The 19,340-nt window shown below is 38.9% G+C and overlaps 2 protein-coding genes across 3 annotated transcripts in view; one reads left to right on the top strand and one right to left on the bottom strand.

Annotated features, from left to right (window-relative positions):
• myom2b (myomesin 2b) overlaps positions 1 to 7,094 on the bottom strand; it is a 34,503-nt gene extending 27,409 nt beyond the window's left edge. Inside the window, exons 1-5 of one of the 2 annotated variants that reach the window (XM_080884617.1) lie at positions 6,968 to 7,094; positions 5,085 to 5,188; positions 3,370 to 3,427; positions 3,072 to 3,226; positions 1,465 to 1,551 (exon numbers count right to left, since the gene is read on the bottom strand). In XM_080884617.1, coding sequence (XP_080740743.1) covers positions 1,465 to 1,551; positions 3,072 to 3,226; positions 3,370 to 3,427; positions 5,085 to 5,167 — 383 coding nt within the window. In that variant the 5' untranslated portion in view covers positions 5,168 to 5,188; positions 6,968 to 7,094. Of the gene's footprint in view, positions 1 to 1,444; positions 1,552 to 3,071; positions 3,227 to 3,369; positions 3,428 to 5,084; positions 5,189 to 6,967 lie in introns of those variants that run through there. The other variant, XM_080884618.1, reaches the window with a different exon arrangement.
• Positions 7,095 to 9,476: 2,382 nt separating this feature from the next.
• Positions 9,477 to 18,074, top strand: rnaset2 (ribonuclease T2). The gene is made up of 10 exons (XM_080885511.1): positions 9,477 to 9,615; positions 10,376 to 10,453; positions 10,569 to 10,623; positions 14,570 to 14,619; positions 14,935 to 14,992; positions 15,609 to 15,673; positions 16,167 to 16,280; positions 16,400 to 16,445; positions 16,559 to 16,633; positions 16,731 to 18,074. Exons 2-10 carry the CDS (start codon positions 10,383 to 10,385, stop codon positions 16,923 to 16,925), a joined length of 729 nt encoding a protein of 242 aa, XP_080741637.1. The 5' UTR covers positions 9,477 to 9,615; positions 10,376 to 10,382; the 3' UTR covers positions 16,926 to 18,074.
• Positions 18,075 to 19,340: the final 1,266 nt, after the last annotated feature.

The following is a 19,340-nucleotide window of genomic DNA, read 5'->3' as shown; positions in this document are numbered from 1 at the left end:
TTACTTATTCAGAGAATGTTTTGGTTTAGACCCACAGCTTTCCTTTTAGGAAACACCATGTGCCAAATCTCACCTGACAAACAAAGTAATGCTTGCAGAATACTCAGTGCATAGTCCTTTGAGTTGGAAACAAGGTCACAGGGCAGGGGGTTAATTGTATCTTCTGTGTGGGCGGATTTTATAATCTGCCAATATGTTAGAGCTGCAATGCAGTTCATCACAAGCACTGTGTCTGCTAAGCTTTCTCTACGTTATATTTACATAGAGGTTACTGGATTTGTTTTCTTTAGAGCAGTGTAGCTACAGATCTTTGGCCATTCTGGCAAGTTGCAAAACTTAAGTGGTCTTTTTGTTTCTGCTCATATCGCTCACTTTTCCACAATCGTATGTCACACCTTTAGCATGTGACATGAGACTTTGACCCCTTGACAAATTAATAAACTGATATAGTCATGAAAGAGGATGTTATTAGCATAAATTGCAGAAGTAATGTGGGGGAGAACAGCGAATGTACTCTCATTAAGTCGCAAATAACTTAAGCTATACAGTGTGTAGGTGTAGGACTCGTGAGGTGTCTATACATAACATAACTTCTTGCTGTCTATTTCTAACCCTGCTTAATGCCATGCTAAAGTTTTGCGGTAACTGTTATTTTAATTATTTAGCTATTTTAAAAAGTCATAAGTCATGGTAAGAATGCAGTACTCAAGAGTATGATGTGCTTCATGGGTGTTTTTTCTCCAAGGAGTATTAACTGCTGGCTGTACAGTGTGTAAGTAAGGAAACAGCGGTGGCCTGAAAGATTCCCAGAGTATCACGTACCACTGAGGTCAGCACTTGAACAGCTGAGCTTCCACAGACTGGAGGGAGAGTAGGATAAGCTCCAGTCCCCTGACTTTAACTACACAGCCCGCCCACACCTTCAGGTGACAGACGGTAAACATCTCTGATCTAATTTTGTGCATGGGGCTTGAAAGAATTAAGGAGGAGGAGATTTCCAATGGCTCGCTACATATTCTTAATCCCGATATTTGGGCAGTGAGACCAGTGGCCTTGTAACTCAGTGCACTTCATCTTAAGAAAACATAGAAGCAGACAAGTACAAGCAAACTACAACCCATTTCCAAAAAAGTTGGGATGTCTTATAAAATGTAGATTTAAAAAAGTAACATCAAGGAGAGGGAGAGAGCCATACAGACGTGGACAGAAAGAGATGGGAGTTTTAGATTGTGACCCATTCTTAAAGTTCAAAGTTAAAGGAAAAGCCCTTTGTGAGAAAGATGCACCATAGTGGGAAACGTTTTTCCCACTATTGTGCTGGACTGCTGTATTATTGGATTTTCTTCTCTTTTGGGGTCTTTACCTTACAATATAAAATCCCATGAGATGACTGCTATTAGTAAATTGGTGGCAGATAAATAAAAATATGTTCAAAAACTCTAACCTTTATTGAACTTAATGTACCTTGGGATCTCCAGGGAGTGGATTCCACCTTTGGCTTCAACCAGATATCTTCCAGAAGACAAGTCCAGGATCATTCCATCTTTATACCTAAAATTGAGCAAAACAATAGCTATCTTCATGAAGCATTGAGTAATAAAAGGTATGAATGCAATGATGTATCCACAAGACCACAAAATGGTCTTTTACGTTTATTCTTGGGATTTTATGGAAACCTGTGACCCTGGAAAACTGGCTTCCTTTTCATCTTCTTACCTTGTAGTTTGGCCTCACCACAACAGACAAAAAGCTGGGAATGACACTTCATGAGAGCCAAAACTCTCATGTCTGCATCAGCATTAAGATCAGCGGTAAACATAAAAAAACACAGCTTGATGCCCACAGCATGTGATGTGAACTGAAGATCCAATCAGAAACTGACCCACAAGAATTTTCTGACCTTAACTGTGCTTCCTGCCTTATTTCGGTGCAATTTGAGACGGCAAGAAGCAAATGTCAACATTTATGTCCAAACACTAATTTAAAAAGATCTTTCACGTTGGATAGTAATTAATTATATTAGACTGTGTTGTTAAATATCTTGCGGACTTGTCTCATCTAGCCGAGTGACTGACTCCACAAAGACCAGACTATGAGCACAACTGCGAGTGAGGTGATAATGCAAATCAGTAGAAACTTGTAAATCCTGATCGTCTATTTCCTCAAGGTCGCTATGAGGACAGCCAAGTTACTGGCCATACATGCTGCACATGCAGCAGCATTAAAAGACTGTCAAATACATACATACATAATTTTATTAGGGATTAATAAAGTATTCTGATTCTGAAATCTGCTATTATAGTCTGTACTAGAGCAGACAATGCTATCCCTTAAATAGGCTTACGGGGAATAAGGCGTTAGCCAAATGTCTACAGTCTATATTGAATGAAGACTTCGGTGATTTTACATTTGTTGTTTTCTTAATATGCTGTCCTCAATGTTGATTCATAGCCATCTGCTGCTGGAATGCAAAGTCATGAATAAGCCTAAGATATGCACATGAGAGCACTTATGACAAGGCCTATCAGGAGAGCATTCTCATTTCATACCAGGCACAGAGCTGCAAACCCTGGGCCCATGGCATAGTCACTCCTTCTTAGGCAGATCATAAACTGTGTTACAGGGATTATTCAAACCCTTCCTGAGATGAGGAGGGAGATCCTCAGCATCCATCACAGAGGTCTATTGATGCCTAACTGGCATGTGAACTCCCAGTGACTGTGAAACAGCAATGAAAGAACAACCATGCCCACACATAAAAAATGATGTGTGTGTGTGTGTGTCACAAACACAGTGGAGTAACTATTGCTAGCATACTGACTTAAGCGTAATAGTCAAAAATGTAGTGGTTGGTTTGTACTACAATGTAGCAAAATATGGAAAGAAAACTAACAAATATGTAGTCATATATCGACAGTGGGTACTTTTAACTTAATCATGGATTTTCAGTGTCAGAAGCTACATCTCCTGGATGCATGGGTGTTTTGTTTTGTTTTTTAAATTACGTAAGTTCATTTTATACAGACCACAGTGACAGTCAGAGTCAACAAATCACGTAGAGACTGACTTACCATTTTACAACAGGCATGGGGAAGCCCTCAACAGTACAGAAGATTTTGACTGGAGTGTTTTCAAACACCATGTGGGATCTGAGTCGGACCAGGAACTTTGGTCCCCTGATCATGGGCTCCTCACGCACATATTTGTCATCCAATTTTGTTCTTACCTAGACAGGCAAACAATAAGACCAGTATATGACAGATCATTTTAAAATCCATTGTACTATAAAGCATTAATATTAATAAAATCCACAGGACAGTTAAACAACGAATATAGAAGTCTTGATTAAAACAGTTACAAGATTCTTACCACTTCCTGGATGCGGGTTTTTGTTTTGTGCTCATATCTTTCCTCCATCGCCTCAGAGCTAAAGACAATGACAGCAATAAGTCAGTTTCCTAAAACCATGATAAACCTGAGCCCTGTAAGCTGATAATTGAGCATCTAATATAAAATAAATAAAGATATCAGTTACTTTGAGATGTGGACCATCCCTGCCAAAAAACCTCTTACAGTAAGTAGCACTGGCTTCCCAGCTGTAATTTAAAAAATGCCTCATAGTATTTGGTCCATACTGTGGGACATGGTGCATGTTTCTACTCATAAATCAGTACTGACCTACCAAACATACATTGTACTTCCTGAAATGTGAGCATAAATATAGTGCTATAATACTACTACAGAATGAAAGGTTTTAGCCTGAACTTATTTTATGCATGCTTCCCAGTCTATGTCCCTGAAACACAGGGAATAATTATAGGAATAATGCAGGACGGGGAAAGACAACTAAACATGACCTTAAACAGGAAGCTATAAACAGGCCATCAACATACACTCATCTGTGAATCTATGACCCCTCTGGCAGTGTGATCACGGCTGTCGGAGTCTTAAGAGTCACACTGTACAGAGGGCAAATTACAGATTATCACCTCACTGCTCGACACCTGCATTTTTTTTGTGTGTATTTTTTTTTTAAACTTGCCTAGATCTTGATTAATCACACAGCCATTGCACAACTCCCACTTTTAGCAGCTTATTTGCCAAATATATAAGATCCTGGCTAAAGTCTGATGTAATATTATTTGTATATAACATTATGGATACGCCATAGCAGTGTTGTTCATTGCTGTTGTTTAAAAAAACAAAACAAAACCCTTCAGACAAAAAGTAATTCCACAACTGCCACCAGAAGTGCCCTTCAGCCCCTAAAGTCAAGGGGATCTTGAAAGCTGGCAGCAACAAACAACAGTTGGTACGGTGATCTGCCATCTGGGGCAGGAGCAGCAATGCAGCATTTTAAGTCAGGGAGATGAGTCTATCCTTGACCTTGACCGGGAGTGACTCTTAGTATTTGTGTCACACAGAGATTTGCCTTAAAATAGCTAAACATGCAAATTTTGTGGTGCACTTTAAAGGAGATTGGGTAAACATATGAGGAAGGAAAGGGAACATATTCATGCATCTCTTCTGTTTTTAGTGGTATAAATGCACCTGGAATGGCTGTTTTATCTAAAATAATATAATTTTGAGTATAAGTAGGGAATGGAAATAATAAATCTTTTTAAATAGTTTCAGTAAAGAATGAACAAAGCAACCAGAGTACCTGTTAGTACTCTTTTTTTGAGTCACACATACACACAAGCAGACATGAAAACAGAAATGGTAACTAATAATAAGAAAAATCACTAATTTAAGGACAGATTTTACAGTAGCAGCCTTTTTATTCATTTACACTATCAAACCTAATCAAATTTAGGAAACTCACCATAAAGTTAACAAGAAAATTACAATGAAAAATCTTCCTTACTCATAGGAGTTCCTTAATCAAGTATGAAATCTTTTCATAAAGCTTTTACTAACCACCTCAGAGTCTTTATGTTGGTTAGTCCGTCTGTTGCTTACATGGCTTCATTTGCAGATTTAGTTGTACAAAACCTTACTACTGTTACACATCTAATATTAGTAATATTATTAGGACAATTTAAGTAACTTAAAACTATAAATAATACAGAGTCTCTTGGTACCTGCTATATTCTTTAACCACATACTGGCTCTGTTTGTGGTGGTATTCATGGTTGTAACTTCCACGTTTGATCCACGCTGACATGATGATGCCGTAGATATTGACCTGTTGGACCAGCACCACACATTACAAGATTGATGCATACAATCACAAAGACAAACACTGAACGATTCTTGAAGAGATGCTTGAAATTTTGAAAATAGTCATTTCCAATTACATTTCAGCATGATGTTTTTATTTACTCGACCCTAAAAGGAAAAAAAAAACACTCCTAAACTTTGGAAACTTGAAGTCTGCATTATTCCCCCGACATCCAAATTCATAAACATAGCTGACTGTCGGCTCCAGGACTGACAAGATGACACTATATTGATGGAACACACGGGCACAAATGTAAACAAAGGGCATGGACAAGTATGGATAAGAATAGCAACTGAAGCACAGCTGCAGCCAAGAGTGTGGTACCAGTTTGATAGCAGTAATGGCTTGTGTGTTTAACAATTGCCAATAAATATAATTTGAATAAATTAGACAAAAAGGAAGCCAGTTACTGTAACGTGACTAAGACAGCACGGCATTAATCCATTATTGATGATAGGGACGTAAAAACTGACACTAAAAACACAGAAAAAGAAAATGTTGCCATACAAACGTATCACTGACAGTTCAGCATCCTTAAATGTGTCATCAACTATGTGCATGCTGCTTACGGCTGTCTGGCTCCAGCTTATTTAAAACGTTCATTATTAAGAACATTTCAGGAAATGTCTCGTGTATAATCTGAAGTCCTTTTCATTTGTTGTGTGTTTCATATAAACAGAGTAGATGTGGACTTCAAGGCAAGAGAATACAGTAGCTTTGTCTTACATCATCCACACACACAGGGGAGTATAACTGCCTTGCATCACCTCATAGTCCTCAGGGACCAGAAATAAGGTCAGATGAAACGTGAAGCGATACTGCGGCCCAGCCTCCCTCCCTGAAGGCAACTGAGACGTGCTGCACCGGCAAAAACATTTCTACTTCCATGTCTTTGAAACACACTGCTAAGATTCAGTGTCACTGTATGCATCACTTCTATTGGCCCAAGGCAATCCTCCAAGCAGAAAGTCAGCCACAGTAAAAGAACAAAACAAAACCCTTGCCTCCAACCTCTATCCCCAGACAGCAAAAATAATCGTTCTCATTTGAATAATGAAGCACAATATTTTATTTATGTCCATCACTCGTATTTTGCCCTTTTACAGTCATTATATTTTCCCTGAAATGGGTAACCACAGTCTTACTGTAACTGTCTGACTATTTGGTATTAGCAAACATACTGTGGGTGTTACCTCACGTAACACCCAAACATCTCTATTGTAGCTGTAAAACTTTATAGATCTCAGTCAGAACAATGCAAGCCTTTGAATTTCTCCAGTCTGACCATAAACACTTCTACCTAGATGCAAAACTAGTGGTAGCAACAATACAGTAGCTCAACATTGGCTCAAGCGCTTGTACATTTTCTAACTTGAGGCGTAATCTTTGTTAGCGGATAAATGAGCTCAAGTATACATGAAACCAACACATTTAAAGTCCAAGCGTTGCACACCGACAGGCAGCCCTCTGTTGGTCACTCATTCACGCCAAATGAATCACCACATATCGCGAATGCAGTAATTAATATTCATAATAAAATGAAATTAATATATAGTATCACTCATCACATTGAGTATCATTAATAGCTCTGACTAAGGAGCAAGAAACATCTCTTGGCTGTGCCTCGGTCTGTTCTCTCTATGCCATCCCACTGATCCCACCAGCTATACTTGGATTTGAAACAAAGCTGCAGATCCAGAGGAGAGAGGAGCATAAAACTGAATTTAAAATTGATTTTCTTACCCCTTGAGATTCCCTTTGCAGCGACTTCGGCTGTCAAGCTGAATCCACAGGGAGTCAGCCTAAACCAAGTACAGGGCCAACAAAACCACCACCCGTCTTCAACTGTTCCCCACCTGCTTCTCCGTGAGGCCTTAAAAGGAGACAGAGCTGCCTATATATAACCAGTATCCTTCAAGACTCATAATTACTGGAACCAGTAAACTATTTGAATAATAGAGTTTATTCATTACACTTTGTAATGGAAGCCAACCGATTTGTTTTTGGTATTCCAAATTAATGGTGCATGCTTAATAATGAGTTATTTAAGTATACGAGAGCACACAGACAATGCAGAGAATCTGACAACAGTGATGCTATGTTTTGGGAGGGGGGGCAATACCACACTTTCACCAGCAGCACTTTTAGGCCCACAGACTAGACAGCAGTATGGAGAGCTTTCAAGTAGCACTTAACTAATGAGTTTTACCATGCCACAATAACATGTTAATGAATAATAAAATGTGTCACTGTATGCATCATTATAGAGCTTTTAAAACATGCACACTCAAACTGAGGAAAACAGATTTAAATTCTGTATTACAATGGCTGGATACGGTGGATCATGAGTTTATAGCTACATTTAAATTTAGCTGCATATTAGTTAATACTAGACCCTCTCTAAGGTCTTTCACCATTCTGTGCTGAGAAATGTCTTAAGACACTGTGCCACATGCTGAACTTTGGCCAGGGTCTATTTATAAAAATAGCTACAGTTACAGCTTGACTATTCCTGACACAGTGGAGGAGCTTTGAAACACATTTCACATCTGAGACAAAATCACATGAGAGGACAGCATAAGTCACATTTGGAAAAAGGGAAGACGGAGAGAGGGAGGCATGGCTGTGGTTTCACGTGGTGCTGATGACATAGACAGGAGAATGAATACGCCAAACAAAAGATGAGAGTACAAGAAAAGCTGATTTAGACAAACACCTAGTCAGTTTAAAATTGATGTGACTGGGGATTAATGCTTTCCGGAGAGATGCTGTTTTTAACAAGTTCTATTTGCAGGGGTCAAATTTTTCTATCAATCAGCAGCTCCTGAAATGAAGAAAAACTGACCTGTGCAACAAACAAATTTCATAATCCTTAATTTTAAACTCTTCATGAAAAAGATGAATTCCCAAAGACCAGTCCTTGCTTTTTTCATAATTATTACATATCACCATGTCAAGCAGACAGTCAATAATACCCTTTATCCTGACCTCTAATCTCTAAAGCCATGGTTCAGTATAAATAATAATAATAACTGTTTAAATATTCTGTGACTCATCTAGTTAAGTAGAATGGCTTAAGTATAGTCTAGAAATTACAGAAAAAAAGTGTGCGTGTCTGTGTCTATCTGTGTGGTGGTGCTGGGGGTAAAAACAAAACCATAAGCTTTTGTGGTAGGAAAAGAGCCCCCTGTTGGTTGTTTAGTACTATACTCTCCCTGATCATTTTGCTACATCATGGTTAACACTGAGGCTGAAAAACAGATTTTGAAAGCTAAAAACAGACAGTGCAGACATATGGAGTCTAATCAGGCTCTGTTTATGATGGAAAACACTTTTTAACAGCCAGCCTGAAAAGACAAGAGTGAAATAAATTAGAAATGTTCCTTCCATACCTTTAGTTTGACACACTGGCCAATAATGGGGCCTCATATTTATTATGGCTGGCCCATTCATTTAGATGCTAAGTGAAAAGTAACAGGAGAAGCGTACTGTATACAGTACATTTAACCTACTTTATGTTGAAGACAGTTTTGCCAATACTGACCAATTTCTGTTGAAAACATGCATTAATTGGTGCTGACAGAGTAAATCAGCTTTCTCGCGTGTTCACTCTGGGCTTTTTAATCCGCAGACTAGCTGTCACACGCTTCCGTTTTCGTGTTCTGCATAGCTGGTGCCAACTTGTCAAAAAATCCCAAGCAGATGTCAATGTACAAAGTCGCAAATGACATGTGAAGTAAACTCCCCGGTTTTTTTCTAAGCCTAGCATAAGCACGCATATTCAATCCACCAGGCTGTCAAGAAATATGTTTTAAAGAAAATAAAATGACTCAGATTGAATAATTCATTTTTGTGTTCTTGTTTTGATTTTTGTCTCAATAATATCCGTAAAACGTGTCTGTACAAACTCAAAATATGCCTATATTTCTTTTTCTTTCTTTCTGTTTTGTCTTCGCTTTAGCTCAGTGTCTGAATGATCAACCTCATGGTTAACACTGAGGCAGAAAAAGTTGTAATGCTAATGACTGTGTAATACTTTAGTACAGTGATTCTAATATGACGACGATATATTCAACATATTTTTGACTGGAGGATAGGGACGTCTGTACACTGTTGAATCAACGCACCACATTTGAAAATATCACCGGCAGACTCCGGAGAATAAATGAAGCCACCGGTTTTGCTGCGTGATGACGCATGAGCGGAGCATCGCTTCTGATTGGCTAAGTGAACAGGTAGGTAGTGACGCGATGTGGAACATAAACAACAAACAATGGGCTGTCTGTTATAGATCGTGTGAAGTACTTTAACCGACAGAAGCTATTTGTTCGGGAAACTGTTTCACATTTGAGAACTATTGCGAGTTTCGGCTGTGACGTATTTGACGCAAGGTGAGAGATTTTAAAAATATGTTATGTGTGTGTAATACGATCTTTTTGCTGACATAAAAGAGTCGGGCGTTTCACGCTAAATGATTGTTTTTAAACGTCGATAGCTAGGATTATAGTTTTTGCAAATGCATCTACTGTAGCTAATTTTGTCTAATGTAAACTAGTACCGTAAACAATCTAATCACACCGAGTAAAAGGGTCGTTAAAAGTTCTCTGTCGCCATTTCTTTATTTCCTTAACAACAGCGGTGACTCCAGACGATTTTACATTGGGCTTCCAAATGTTTTGTTTGGTCTGAGGGCAAGGTTGTTCCCTTAATCAGAATACAGTTTCACATATAGGTAAACTGAGTCAATAAAAGACCCACAAGTGTGTGTGTGTGTGTGTGTGTATATATAAATTTTTTTTAACAATATTTGTGTTGATAGACATTTCTCTCGACTGTATTTTTCATACCAGGAACAACAAACAGATATTAAAGTAGCTGTCCAAACAGGCCCAATTAATACGTTTGTGAAACTTTGAAGTTATTTAAACAGCATTTTATATCTGTTTGAAGAGCGACAGAAAAACTGCCGGGATAATATTTTTGTCTTATTTTGTGCTTTTTGATTGTTTGTGTGTGTCAGTTACATATTTTCATCAGAATCCACAAAGCTGCGTGCTTACTGATTCCACACTGTATATGTAAAATGTAATGTAGATGTTTAGTTTTACATATAAGCTGCCATTTATTGACTAACCTGCTATTTTATTTTAGGACAACCATGAGGCTCTGCTACCCCTTATTGATATGCCTGGTCCTAACCATGTCCTCATCTTTCATAATTTCATCCAAGTAAGTACAGACAAACACTTAGGAGGTGGTTCATTAGAACGTATAGATTTATGTAACGATAGACTGAATTTGTTTTCTTGGTTTTTGTTTTTTAAGAAATCTTTCTATATTTCAGACACATGTGGACCAAAATGATCCTCACCCATCACTGGCCAACCACTTTCTGTTCGGTGAGTTTGTATAATTAATGAAATCATTGCCCTTTAGTTATCGTAGTTGTGCAGAACCAGTTCCTGTCTTCCAAGTGAAGCAACCTTATATAAAAAAGGAAAAAGTGCACTCATGGCAGCCACACCCAGATTGAACTCTGCTGACTGACTTTTTTATTTTATTTAAAGTGTCATTATTTAATGCCAAGTGCCTCATATTTCACTTGTTCCATTCTTAGTTTTTGGTTCCTTTCCAAAACATTTGAAGTATGCTGGGTTTGATTCAAGCTTATCAAAGTAGTTTCAAGGTCAGTATTATGAAAACACAGGGTTAGTATCACTTCTTACCTGGGTAACACTATGTATCTAACATGATACAGAACGTGTTCTAGTTTTTCAGTAGCAGCTGAAGTCTTTTCTTCATTGGTAGATCAGTAATAAAGCTCTCGTAGACACAACATAACACAATGACTTTCTCGTGTTGACTGCAAACAGTTTTACCACAACTGCACCTTAAGCCCTTGAAACAATTGCTAGAAAAGTCCTTTTATTTAAAAAATGAAAATAATATTATAATCTGTATGATTTTTTTTTTTCATTTGTATCCCATCAGCCATATTTGTGCAATTTGTTCCTTAAACATTTATTGTGCAAGTTATTATTATTATTATTATTATTATTATTTATTTATTTATTTATTTATTTATTTATTTATTTATTTTGAGGGGACAGGGGTCATAGTAATGATGCAGAAGTTTAAAAAATTCAAAGAATTAATACTATACTACTGCACAGCTCATTTTTTGAATTAGACACTGTAATTGTAATCCTGCTGATTGGTGAGCTGTGTTATACTCAGTCTGCATTGTCTTTAACCTCATCATACATTTCTATTAGTTTTACTCTCCTTTGTAGACTCAGCCTGTCCGTGTTTGTGATCGTGATTGGTGCCAATGCCACCCCGTTCATTCACTTGTAAATAAGCTGACCCAGGTTTTACAGTCTATCAAGTTAATGGCCACCTTCATGTGATCGCAGCCTGAGTATTAAGATAAGATAAGATAACTCTTTATTGTCATTGCACAGTCATACATAGTACAGTAGTACAATGAAATTGGAAAACTGTCCTACGTCGGCACTACATATAACACAACACGACACAATATGACACATCACAACGCAACAAACAACACAACACAGTATATTAACTTGGTATAAAAAAGAAGAATAAGTGTATGTGTATTGCACACTGTTATTATTGCACATTAATTATTATTGCACCTTGTTATAAATATAAATATTATTATTGTTATTGTTTTAAACATTGTTACCTCCCCCCTAAAAAAAAGTCCAGGGAGGTAGCCAGTCAGGTCAGCTATTTACATTGATCAGGGCTATTGCCCTGTTGTAAAAGCTGTCCTTGAGTCTGTTTGTTCAGGACCTCAGCAGCCTGAACCTCCTGCCAGACGGCAGCAGCTTAAACACCCGGTGTCCTGGGTGTGTGCACCCAGGACACCGGGTGTCCAATGATTTTTGGACACCCGGTGTCCAATGATTTTTTGGGCCATGTTGATGACCCTCTGGAGTGCCTTTCTGTGTGCTGTGGTGCAGCTGGAGAACCACACACCGATGCAATATGTCAGCACACTTTCAATGGAGCAGCGGTAGAAGACGGTCAGCAGCTCCTTCTTCAGGTCCATTTTTCTGAGGATTCTCAGAAAGGGGAGACACTGTTGGGCCTTCTTTAAGACTGCAGAGGTGTTAGAGCTCCATTGGAGGTCTGTGTCTATGTGCACACCCAGAAACTTGAAACTGGAGACCCTTTCCACGCACTCCCCGTTGATGCTGACAGGCTGCAGCTCGGACTTCCTCCTTCTGAAGTCAACTACCAGTTCTTTTGTTTTGGTGGTATTGAGGTCCAGGTTGTTATCGACACACCAATCTGACAGCCTCTGAACTTCAGCTCTGTACGCCGTCTCATCTCCCCCTGAGATGAGCCCCACCACGGTGGTATCATCTGCAAACTTGATGACTGTGTTGTCTGGGTGGAACTAACACAGTCATGTGTGTACAGAGTGTACAGTAGGGGACTCAGTACACAGCCTTGTGGAGAGCCGGTGTTGAGGCTGAGGGCTGAGGAAAGATGAGGCCCCACTCTAACTCTCTGTACACGGTCTGAGAGGAAGTCTCTGATCCAGCGGCAGGTGGTAGAAGGAAGTCCAATTTCCAGCAGTTTAACTATTAGTCTGTCCGGGAGTATCGTATTGAAAGCAGAGCTAAAGTCAACAAAGAGCAGCCTGGCGTAACGGCCCTGCACTTCCAGGTGAGAGATGGTGGTGTGGAGCGTTGTAGCAATGGCATCTTCAGTTGATCTGTTTGCTCTGTATGCGAACTGGAGCGGGTCGAGTGTGGGTGGCAAGCAGGACATGATGTGACGTCGGACCAGTTTCTCGAAGCACTTCATTATAACAGGTGTTAGAGCAACTGGTCGGTAGTCGTTGAGGCTGCTAATGTTAGTACGCTTTGGCAGTGGGACAATTGTGGCTGACTTTAGGCACGGCGGGATGCAGGACTGGGACAGTGAAGTGTTGAAGATCTTAGTGAAGACCCCAGCCAGCTGGTCTGCACACTCTTTTAGGACCTTTGCGGTTACCCCATCTGGTCCGGCGGCCTTCCTGGGGTTCACTGCCCTCAGTGTGTGCCTCACCTCATATTCCTGCACTATGAGGCTTGGGCTGCTGCTGTCCGATGTTTTTGCTGCTGCTGCCTCTGGTCCCTTCACCTCAAAGCGTGCGAAGAAGTGGAGTGTTAGTGTTAGGGGAAGTGAAACCAGATAACAGAAAGTTATCCTGGGTATGTTGACTTCCTTTAGGACAGACCTCAGAACAGTTCTCATATCCCACTGCATCTCTATTGTCAAGCTTTGAACTGAGTCTCCAAAAGGCAGATTTTGTTCATTTCAAGTCATTCTTTAGTAGATTTATGTGTGATTTATGAGGCAGATGTAGCTTTTATGGGAAAAGTGCACCATGTACTAGGGTACAGTTGCATTCAAAAATTGTAAATATGTGCATAAATACTGACCTGAAACAGTCCTAAGAGTTCATATTTATCTGGAAATAAATACGAGGATAGTGAATTCCTGATAGCTCTGTAATTTGTCTTAAGCTATTTGCAGTTAATTTGAAGCTTTTATTTATGCAATCCTGTTAAGTATTCACAACATCTGAGTCTTTGGCATTTGTTTGTATATTTATTTATTTATTTGGTCGTAGGAGCTTCAAAACGTGCTTAATTATTATCATGCAAAGTGAACAAACTGAGCTTGCAGTTCTCAAATATCATGTGATATCTTTGCGAGCTATTTGGTCGGACGTGTTGAGATTCTCCTTTGTCGAAGTAAGAGTTTCATTGTGATCACAAGTACGCAGTTACCACAACTGACGACACAAAATGAACATCCCCTTTTTTGTGGTTTTTGAAAGCACTTTTCCTGGTAATTATTCTGTCTTGTGAACTTCTCTGACTGAGCATGTCTGTGGGTGTTATATAAGGGTTTATGGCACATACACGACTGTGTCAGAAGGGCATGTCTGATTTGGTAACATCGATGACCCTCGATTAGTTGTACTGTTATTTAGGCATTTTGCTCAGGATGTCAGTTTGCCCTAGACGCGTTTCTGGCTGCTCTCGTTTATGTACACTGAAGATGGAAGCAATAAAAATCCACCACTACAAAGAAAAATACAGCGCAACAACACAACAAACTGCAGGCCCCAAATGACCTTAAAAAAACAACAAAACAAATCAACTTCTCAACTTATCACACACACTGTAGCTTTAAAGGGGTTCCTCATTTCATCAGTCATCAAAGTTCCTGACTGTGTATATACGTTGAATACGTGGTTTCAGTTTCCGATGTGGAATGATTATTAGAGTTGTCTAAATAAATGTTTATATATTTTAGATGGAGCACTGTCAAAGCAACATTAGCCAGTGGACACTACATGGATTCTGGTAAGTGTGTGTGTGTGTGTGTGTGTGTGTGTGTGTGTGTGTGTGTGTGTGTGTGTGTGTGTGTGTGTGTGTGTGTGTGAGATACATTCCTGATTACAAGGATGTATTATATGTTTTCCACCATACTGTATATATTGAGTGAATAATGAGGTTTTTTACTTGGTGAAAAAATGAAATCTTTGGCCAAACTATTCATTACCACTGTTGTTATTGCTTGGCTGAATTATGTTTGTTTGTTTCTGTTTTGTTTATTTGTTTGCGTCAATATCCCCTTTTTTCTGTGAGTGAATGAAGTTTGAATCTTTCTTTTTTCAGGCCAGATGGTGGCGCTTTCTGCAATTCTTCATGGCATTTCAACTCTTCCGAAATAGAGGTAAAACACTATTTAGAGTCTTTTTCTAAATATATTTTTTCTTAGGTGAGTGTAACTCACAGAAGATAATATAACACAAGCTTAAATACCAGTTTGCATATATTAAAAAAAGCTGGAATTAGTTCATGAAATGAATACACAAGTCTCCAAATAGCTGTTTTGAAGTGAAGCACCCAAAACTAAAAAAAATACAAATAAGCATAGAAACCATTTGAAAAGGTGAATTTCTCCTGTTTTTATACTTTAGTCCAGGGGTGTCAAACTCAAATACACAGTGGGCCAAAATTCAAAACTGTAACAAAGTCGCTGGCTAACGTTAATATTTATTGAAATATATTTATTCCTCCAGATATAAGAATGAATCTTTTCTTATGGACTCAAACACATTTTGCTAAAAAACTGAATATGGAACAAGCAAAGCTTAATACTAAACAATATATATATTAGCTGTATAATACCAGTAGGCCAGCTCTGATAGTAATTTGGTATGGCTTCACGGGCCAAATGTAATTAGGCTGTGGGCCAAATTTGGCCCGCGGGCCAGAGTTTGACACCTATGCTTTAGACCTTTTAGTGATGAATAAAACAACGCATGCCTTTGCTTGTATGTTTTCAGGACCTGCTCCCAGACATGAAGACGAGTTGGCCTGACTTGTTTGATCCCTTGTCTAATGACTTCTGGTATGTCTGAGCTGCTGGAACTATAGAGCACTTCTACTACCACTTTAGTGTTGCTTTAATTCAGGGATGTGAAATTAATTAAATTAATTTTACATAGTGGCCGATAAACAGTCTGAGGAATAAGATACCAAAATGTTTTTTGTTTTTTGTTTTAATTTACACACAGTTTTTATTAATTCACATAAAATGTTCAATTTTTTTTAATTTACTGTGGACTCGTTGTGCAAAACAAAACAAAAACCCCCAGAAATTGTCATGCAACTGTTTATCTATTCTTTTGGCCAAAAAGGAGGTGTTTTTCAGCAGGAAATTTTCTGCGTTTCTTCATATTTATCATAGCTATCCAGGTGGTAGGATTGGAGTCTTTGCCCCCCAGGATTCATGTTTGACACCCCTGCCTTATACGAATGCTGCTACATGGTCTGTTTGAGCAGTCCAGTGAATCTTTAAGATAATATGAACATTTCCAAATAATTTTATTTGTGTGCTTTAGGAAATATGAGTGGAAGAAACATGGTACGTGCGCAGCCAAAGCCATTTCTCTGAACAGCCAACATAAATACTTCAGCAAGGCACTGGATCTGTATCATACACTGGATTTGGACAGGTACAAACCACTCGCATATTTACACGTTTATACATATGCACACCTGATTCCTGCAGTCCAGTCCAGAGAAACGCATACAGTTATTTTATGTATGGAAATGTCTGTTTTTGTTATTTTAGCATCCTGAAGAAGTTTTCCATCACGCCTTCTCCGCAATACTATAATGTAAGTTTGATTGTATTTGTACAATCCCAGCTTAAATCTTGTTAGAAGTACCTCACAAAGTTAAAGGTCATAACTGCAGCTTCTCTTATTTTGCTCCTGATGTGTCTGTGTAGTTTTCATACATTGAAGGAGTAATAGAAAACTTCTACCACGTCAAACCTAAGATCCAGTGTGGCCATTCAACAAAGGTACATTTCAGGTTCACTGAAATTATTTCAAAATGAGTTTTAACATGTCAGCTGTTAAATTGTTAATTGGTATGTTTTTGATTGTTTGTTTTGACAGAATGACAGTTTCCAGGTTTTGGGGCAAATTGAGTTGTGCTTCAACAGTAGTTTCGCCCTGATGGACTGTGAGAAACAAGTTTCCACGGAATCTGATCCTGATAGAGGTTGGGACTATCCCATGAATGTTGACAAGGGATCAGGGTTATCTGTGTGCAACCACGATGTGCCAGTTTACTATCCACCTGTTGAATAATACAAAAAACCCAATATTTTCACAAATTGAAATTGTACAACACACTATGATGATGATTCTTTTTTTATTCGAATGCATTTAAATTCTAACTGTGACTTGAATAAAAACTGCCTTTGATTGAAATGTTCTTTTTACGTCCTACAAACCAGGACGCACACTCAGCCACACTCCACTGTCACTTTGTGCTTTGCTGGAATTATATTCCCGTCTGACTCTTACAAGTAGATAAGACTGCCAGTGCGCAGCATGGGTTTCTCTGCAGCACAGCAGGGGCATTATGGTAATTTCAAGTCAGGACGGGCAGGGAGTTTAATATGCTGCACATTTATAAATCTTCGTAGTGTGTATTTTTTTTATTATTGGTAGGCATATTTATTTCTGCATTGCTACATGTGCCTATGTACCACCTATTGTGTGTCCTCTCTCCTGTTTTGGCAGGGGTGTTTGCATTTCTTTGTATATAGTAATGCATTTTTGCTTTGTTTTGGTTTTGTTTTCAGAATCATGATAACCAAGTTTATCTGGCAATTCAGTTTTTTATTTATATATATATATATATATATATATATATATATATATATATATACACACACACACACACACACACACACACACACACACACACACACACACACACACACACACACACACACACACACACACACACAGTGAAATAGATGATATGCATGTTTTGAGGACCATCTTTGTAAGCCCACAGTGCCACTTCTGAAACACTTTATAACTGCCAAGTATGTGTGTTTGATGTTTCCTTTTTAGGTCTGTTTCCATAAATATAAGGTAGTATGCAGTAAATCTTTCATTTATTTCAATATTCATTAAGAGATGTGAGTGTCAGCACAGTACATTACAGAAGATGTTACACAAGTTCACAGCACATCAGTTTTTGCTGACCTATGGCCTGAATAGGGTTTAGCACTTGTTTTGGAAAAGGTTATTTAACACCTCACCGATCTGCACACAGACTTGTTTTTATTGATGCTGTTGGACTGTGGCTTTTTGTTCATAGATGAATTATTTTAAATCTAATGGATTTTATTGTATCTACAGTAGATCAATGCTGTAGTGTGAAATTTCTGAACTAAGCATGTGTATCATTTTTTTCTCTCACAATAAAGCCTTCAATATCTATTCAGTGTCTGCTATAATCATTATGTAAAATGTCATTTTGATATGATGTATTATTTGCTTTAAAAAATTTTACATGCCCCACAAAACATGGGATGGTTTTAACATGCATCCTGACATGTAGTGTAGTATAGCGTCGTAGTAGTGTCTGTCTATATCGGTGTGTATAAATATTAATGTGATCTACTTATAGATCCTTAATCCCAAACGGACAAAGACACCAATCCATAATCCTGAATCTCCTCCCACAACACCGCACAGCAGCATGACGAAACACATCTGATTACATTTTCATTAGCGGTAAAGTGACCTAACATTCTGTGCCAGTTACATCCAAATATGATCTAACATGAAACGATGCCAAAACCCCACATTTTTAGTCATTTCCAGGTTTAGAGATCACAGTTTGGGCGTTTCAGGTGAACTGCCCTGGATGAAGAATTTTAAACGTAATAAAAAAAGAAAGAAAGAAGAAGAAATTAAGCCTTGGTCAGCCATGGACACTTGACCTAGGTAGAACGCAGTCCTCATTTACCCCTTACCTCCCTCTCAGTTTGGTCTGTATTTCCATCTCCCTCCCCTTTGCTCTCTCTCTTGTTATGTAACACTGCAGTTCTGCAAAGCTGCTGATGTGACAGATCCAAGTACCTACACACACAGACACCCACACCCACTGATCAACCAGATCCCTCTGTACTTGATTGTGATTGTTGTCCTTGTTGCTGTCATCATTATTGATCCCAACACTGATTACTGCTGCCCTCGGGATTTTATTGAACACTGTTACTCTGATGTGATGTGACTGGATCTTAGCCACTCTTTTCCCATCTACTGGTATGCAGCCTACACTGTAGCCCATGTTATTTTGTCATTTGTTTCATTGCCTGTGTGTGTGGAATTGGATGCCACACACAAAAAAAGAAGGGACAGGAGAAGAGGGAGACGGAGAGGTAGCTGGGTTACAACCATGTGACCTCACCAGCTGTTGCTGTATGCTGTTGGGAGAAACGAAGAGGGAGGTGAGGGCCAGGAGCAGGGGCGAGAATAAGAGAGGGAGGGGTGGCACACAATGTGACTGGTGACAATCCCTTGGTCTGCAGAAAGAGAGAGGGAGGTAGGGAGCAGGGGATGAATAAACACATGCACGGGCAGAGATGTGAAGAGGGAGCTCACACACACACGCACCTCCTGATTCAGCGGAACAGATTTATTCGTCACCTCTCCCTGCAGCCTCACGCAGAGAGCCTGATGCAAAACACAAGGCAACCC

Source organism: Rhamphochromis sp. 'chilingali' (genome assembly GCF_963969265.1).
Source record: "Rhamphochromis sp. 'chilingali' genome assembly, chromosome: 6".
In the NCBI taxonomy this organism is placed as follows: domain Eukaryota; kingdom Metazoa; phylum Chordata; class Actinopteri; order Cichliformes; family Cichlidae; genus Rhamphochromis; species Rhamphochromis sp. 'chilingali'.
The sequence above is the reverse complement of the archived record's forward strand: the minus strand, read 5'-3'. Positions and strand labels throughout refer to the sequence as shown.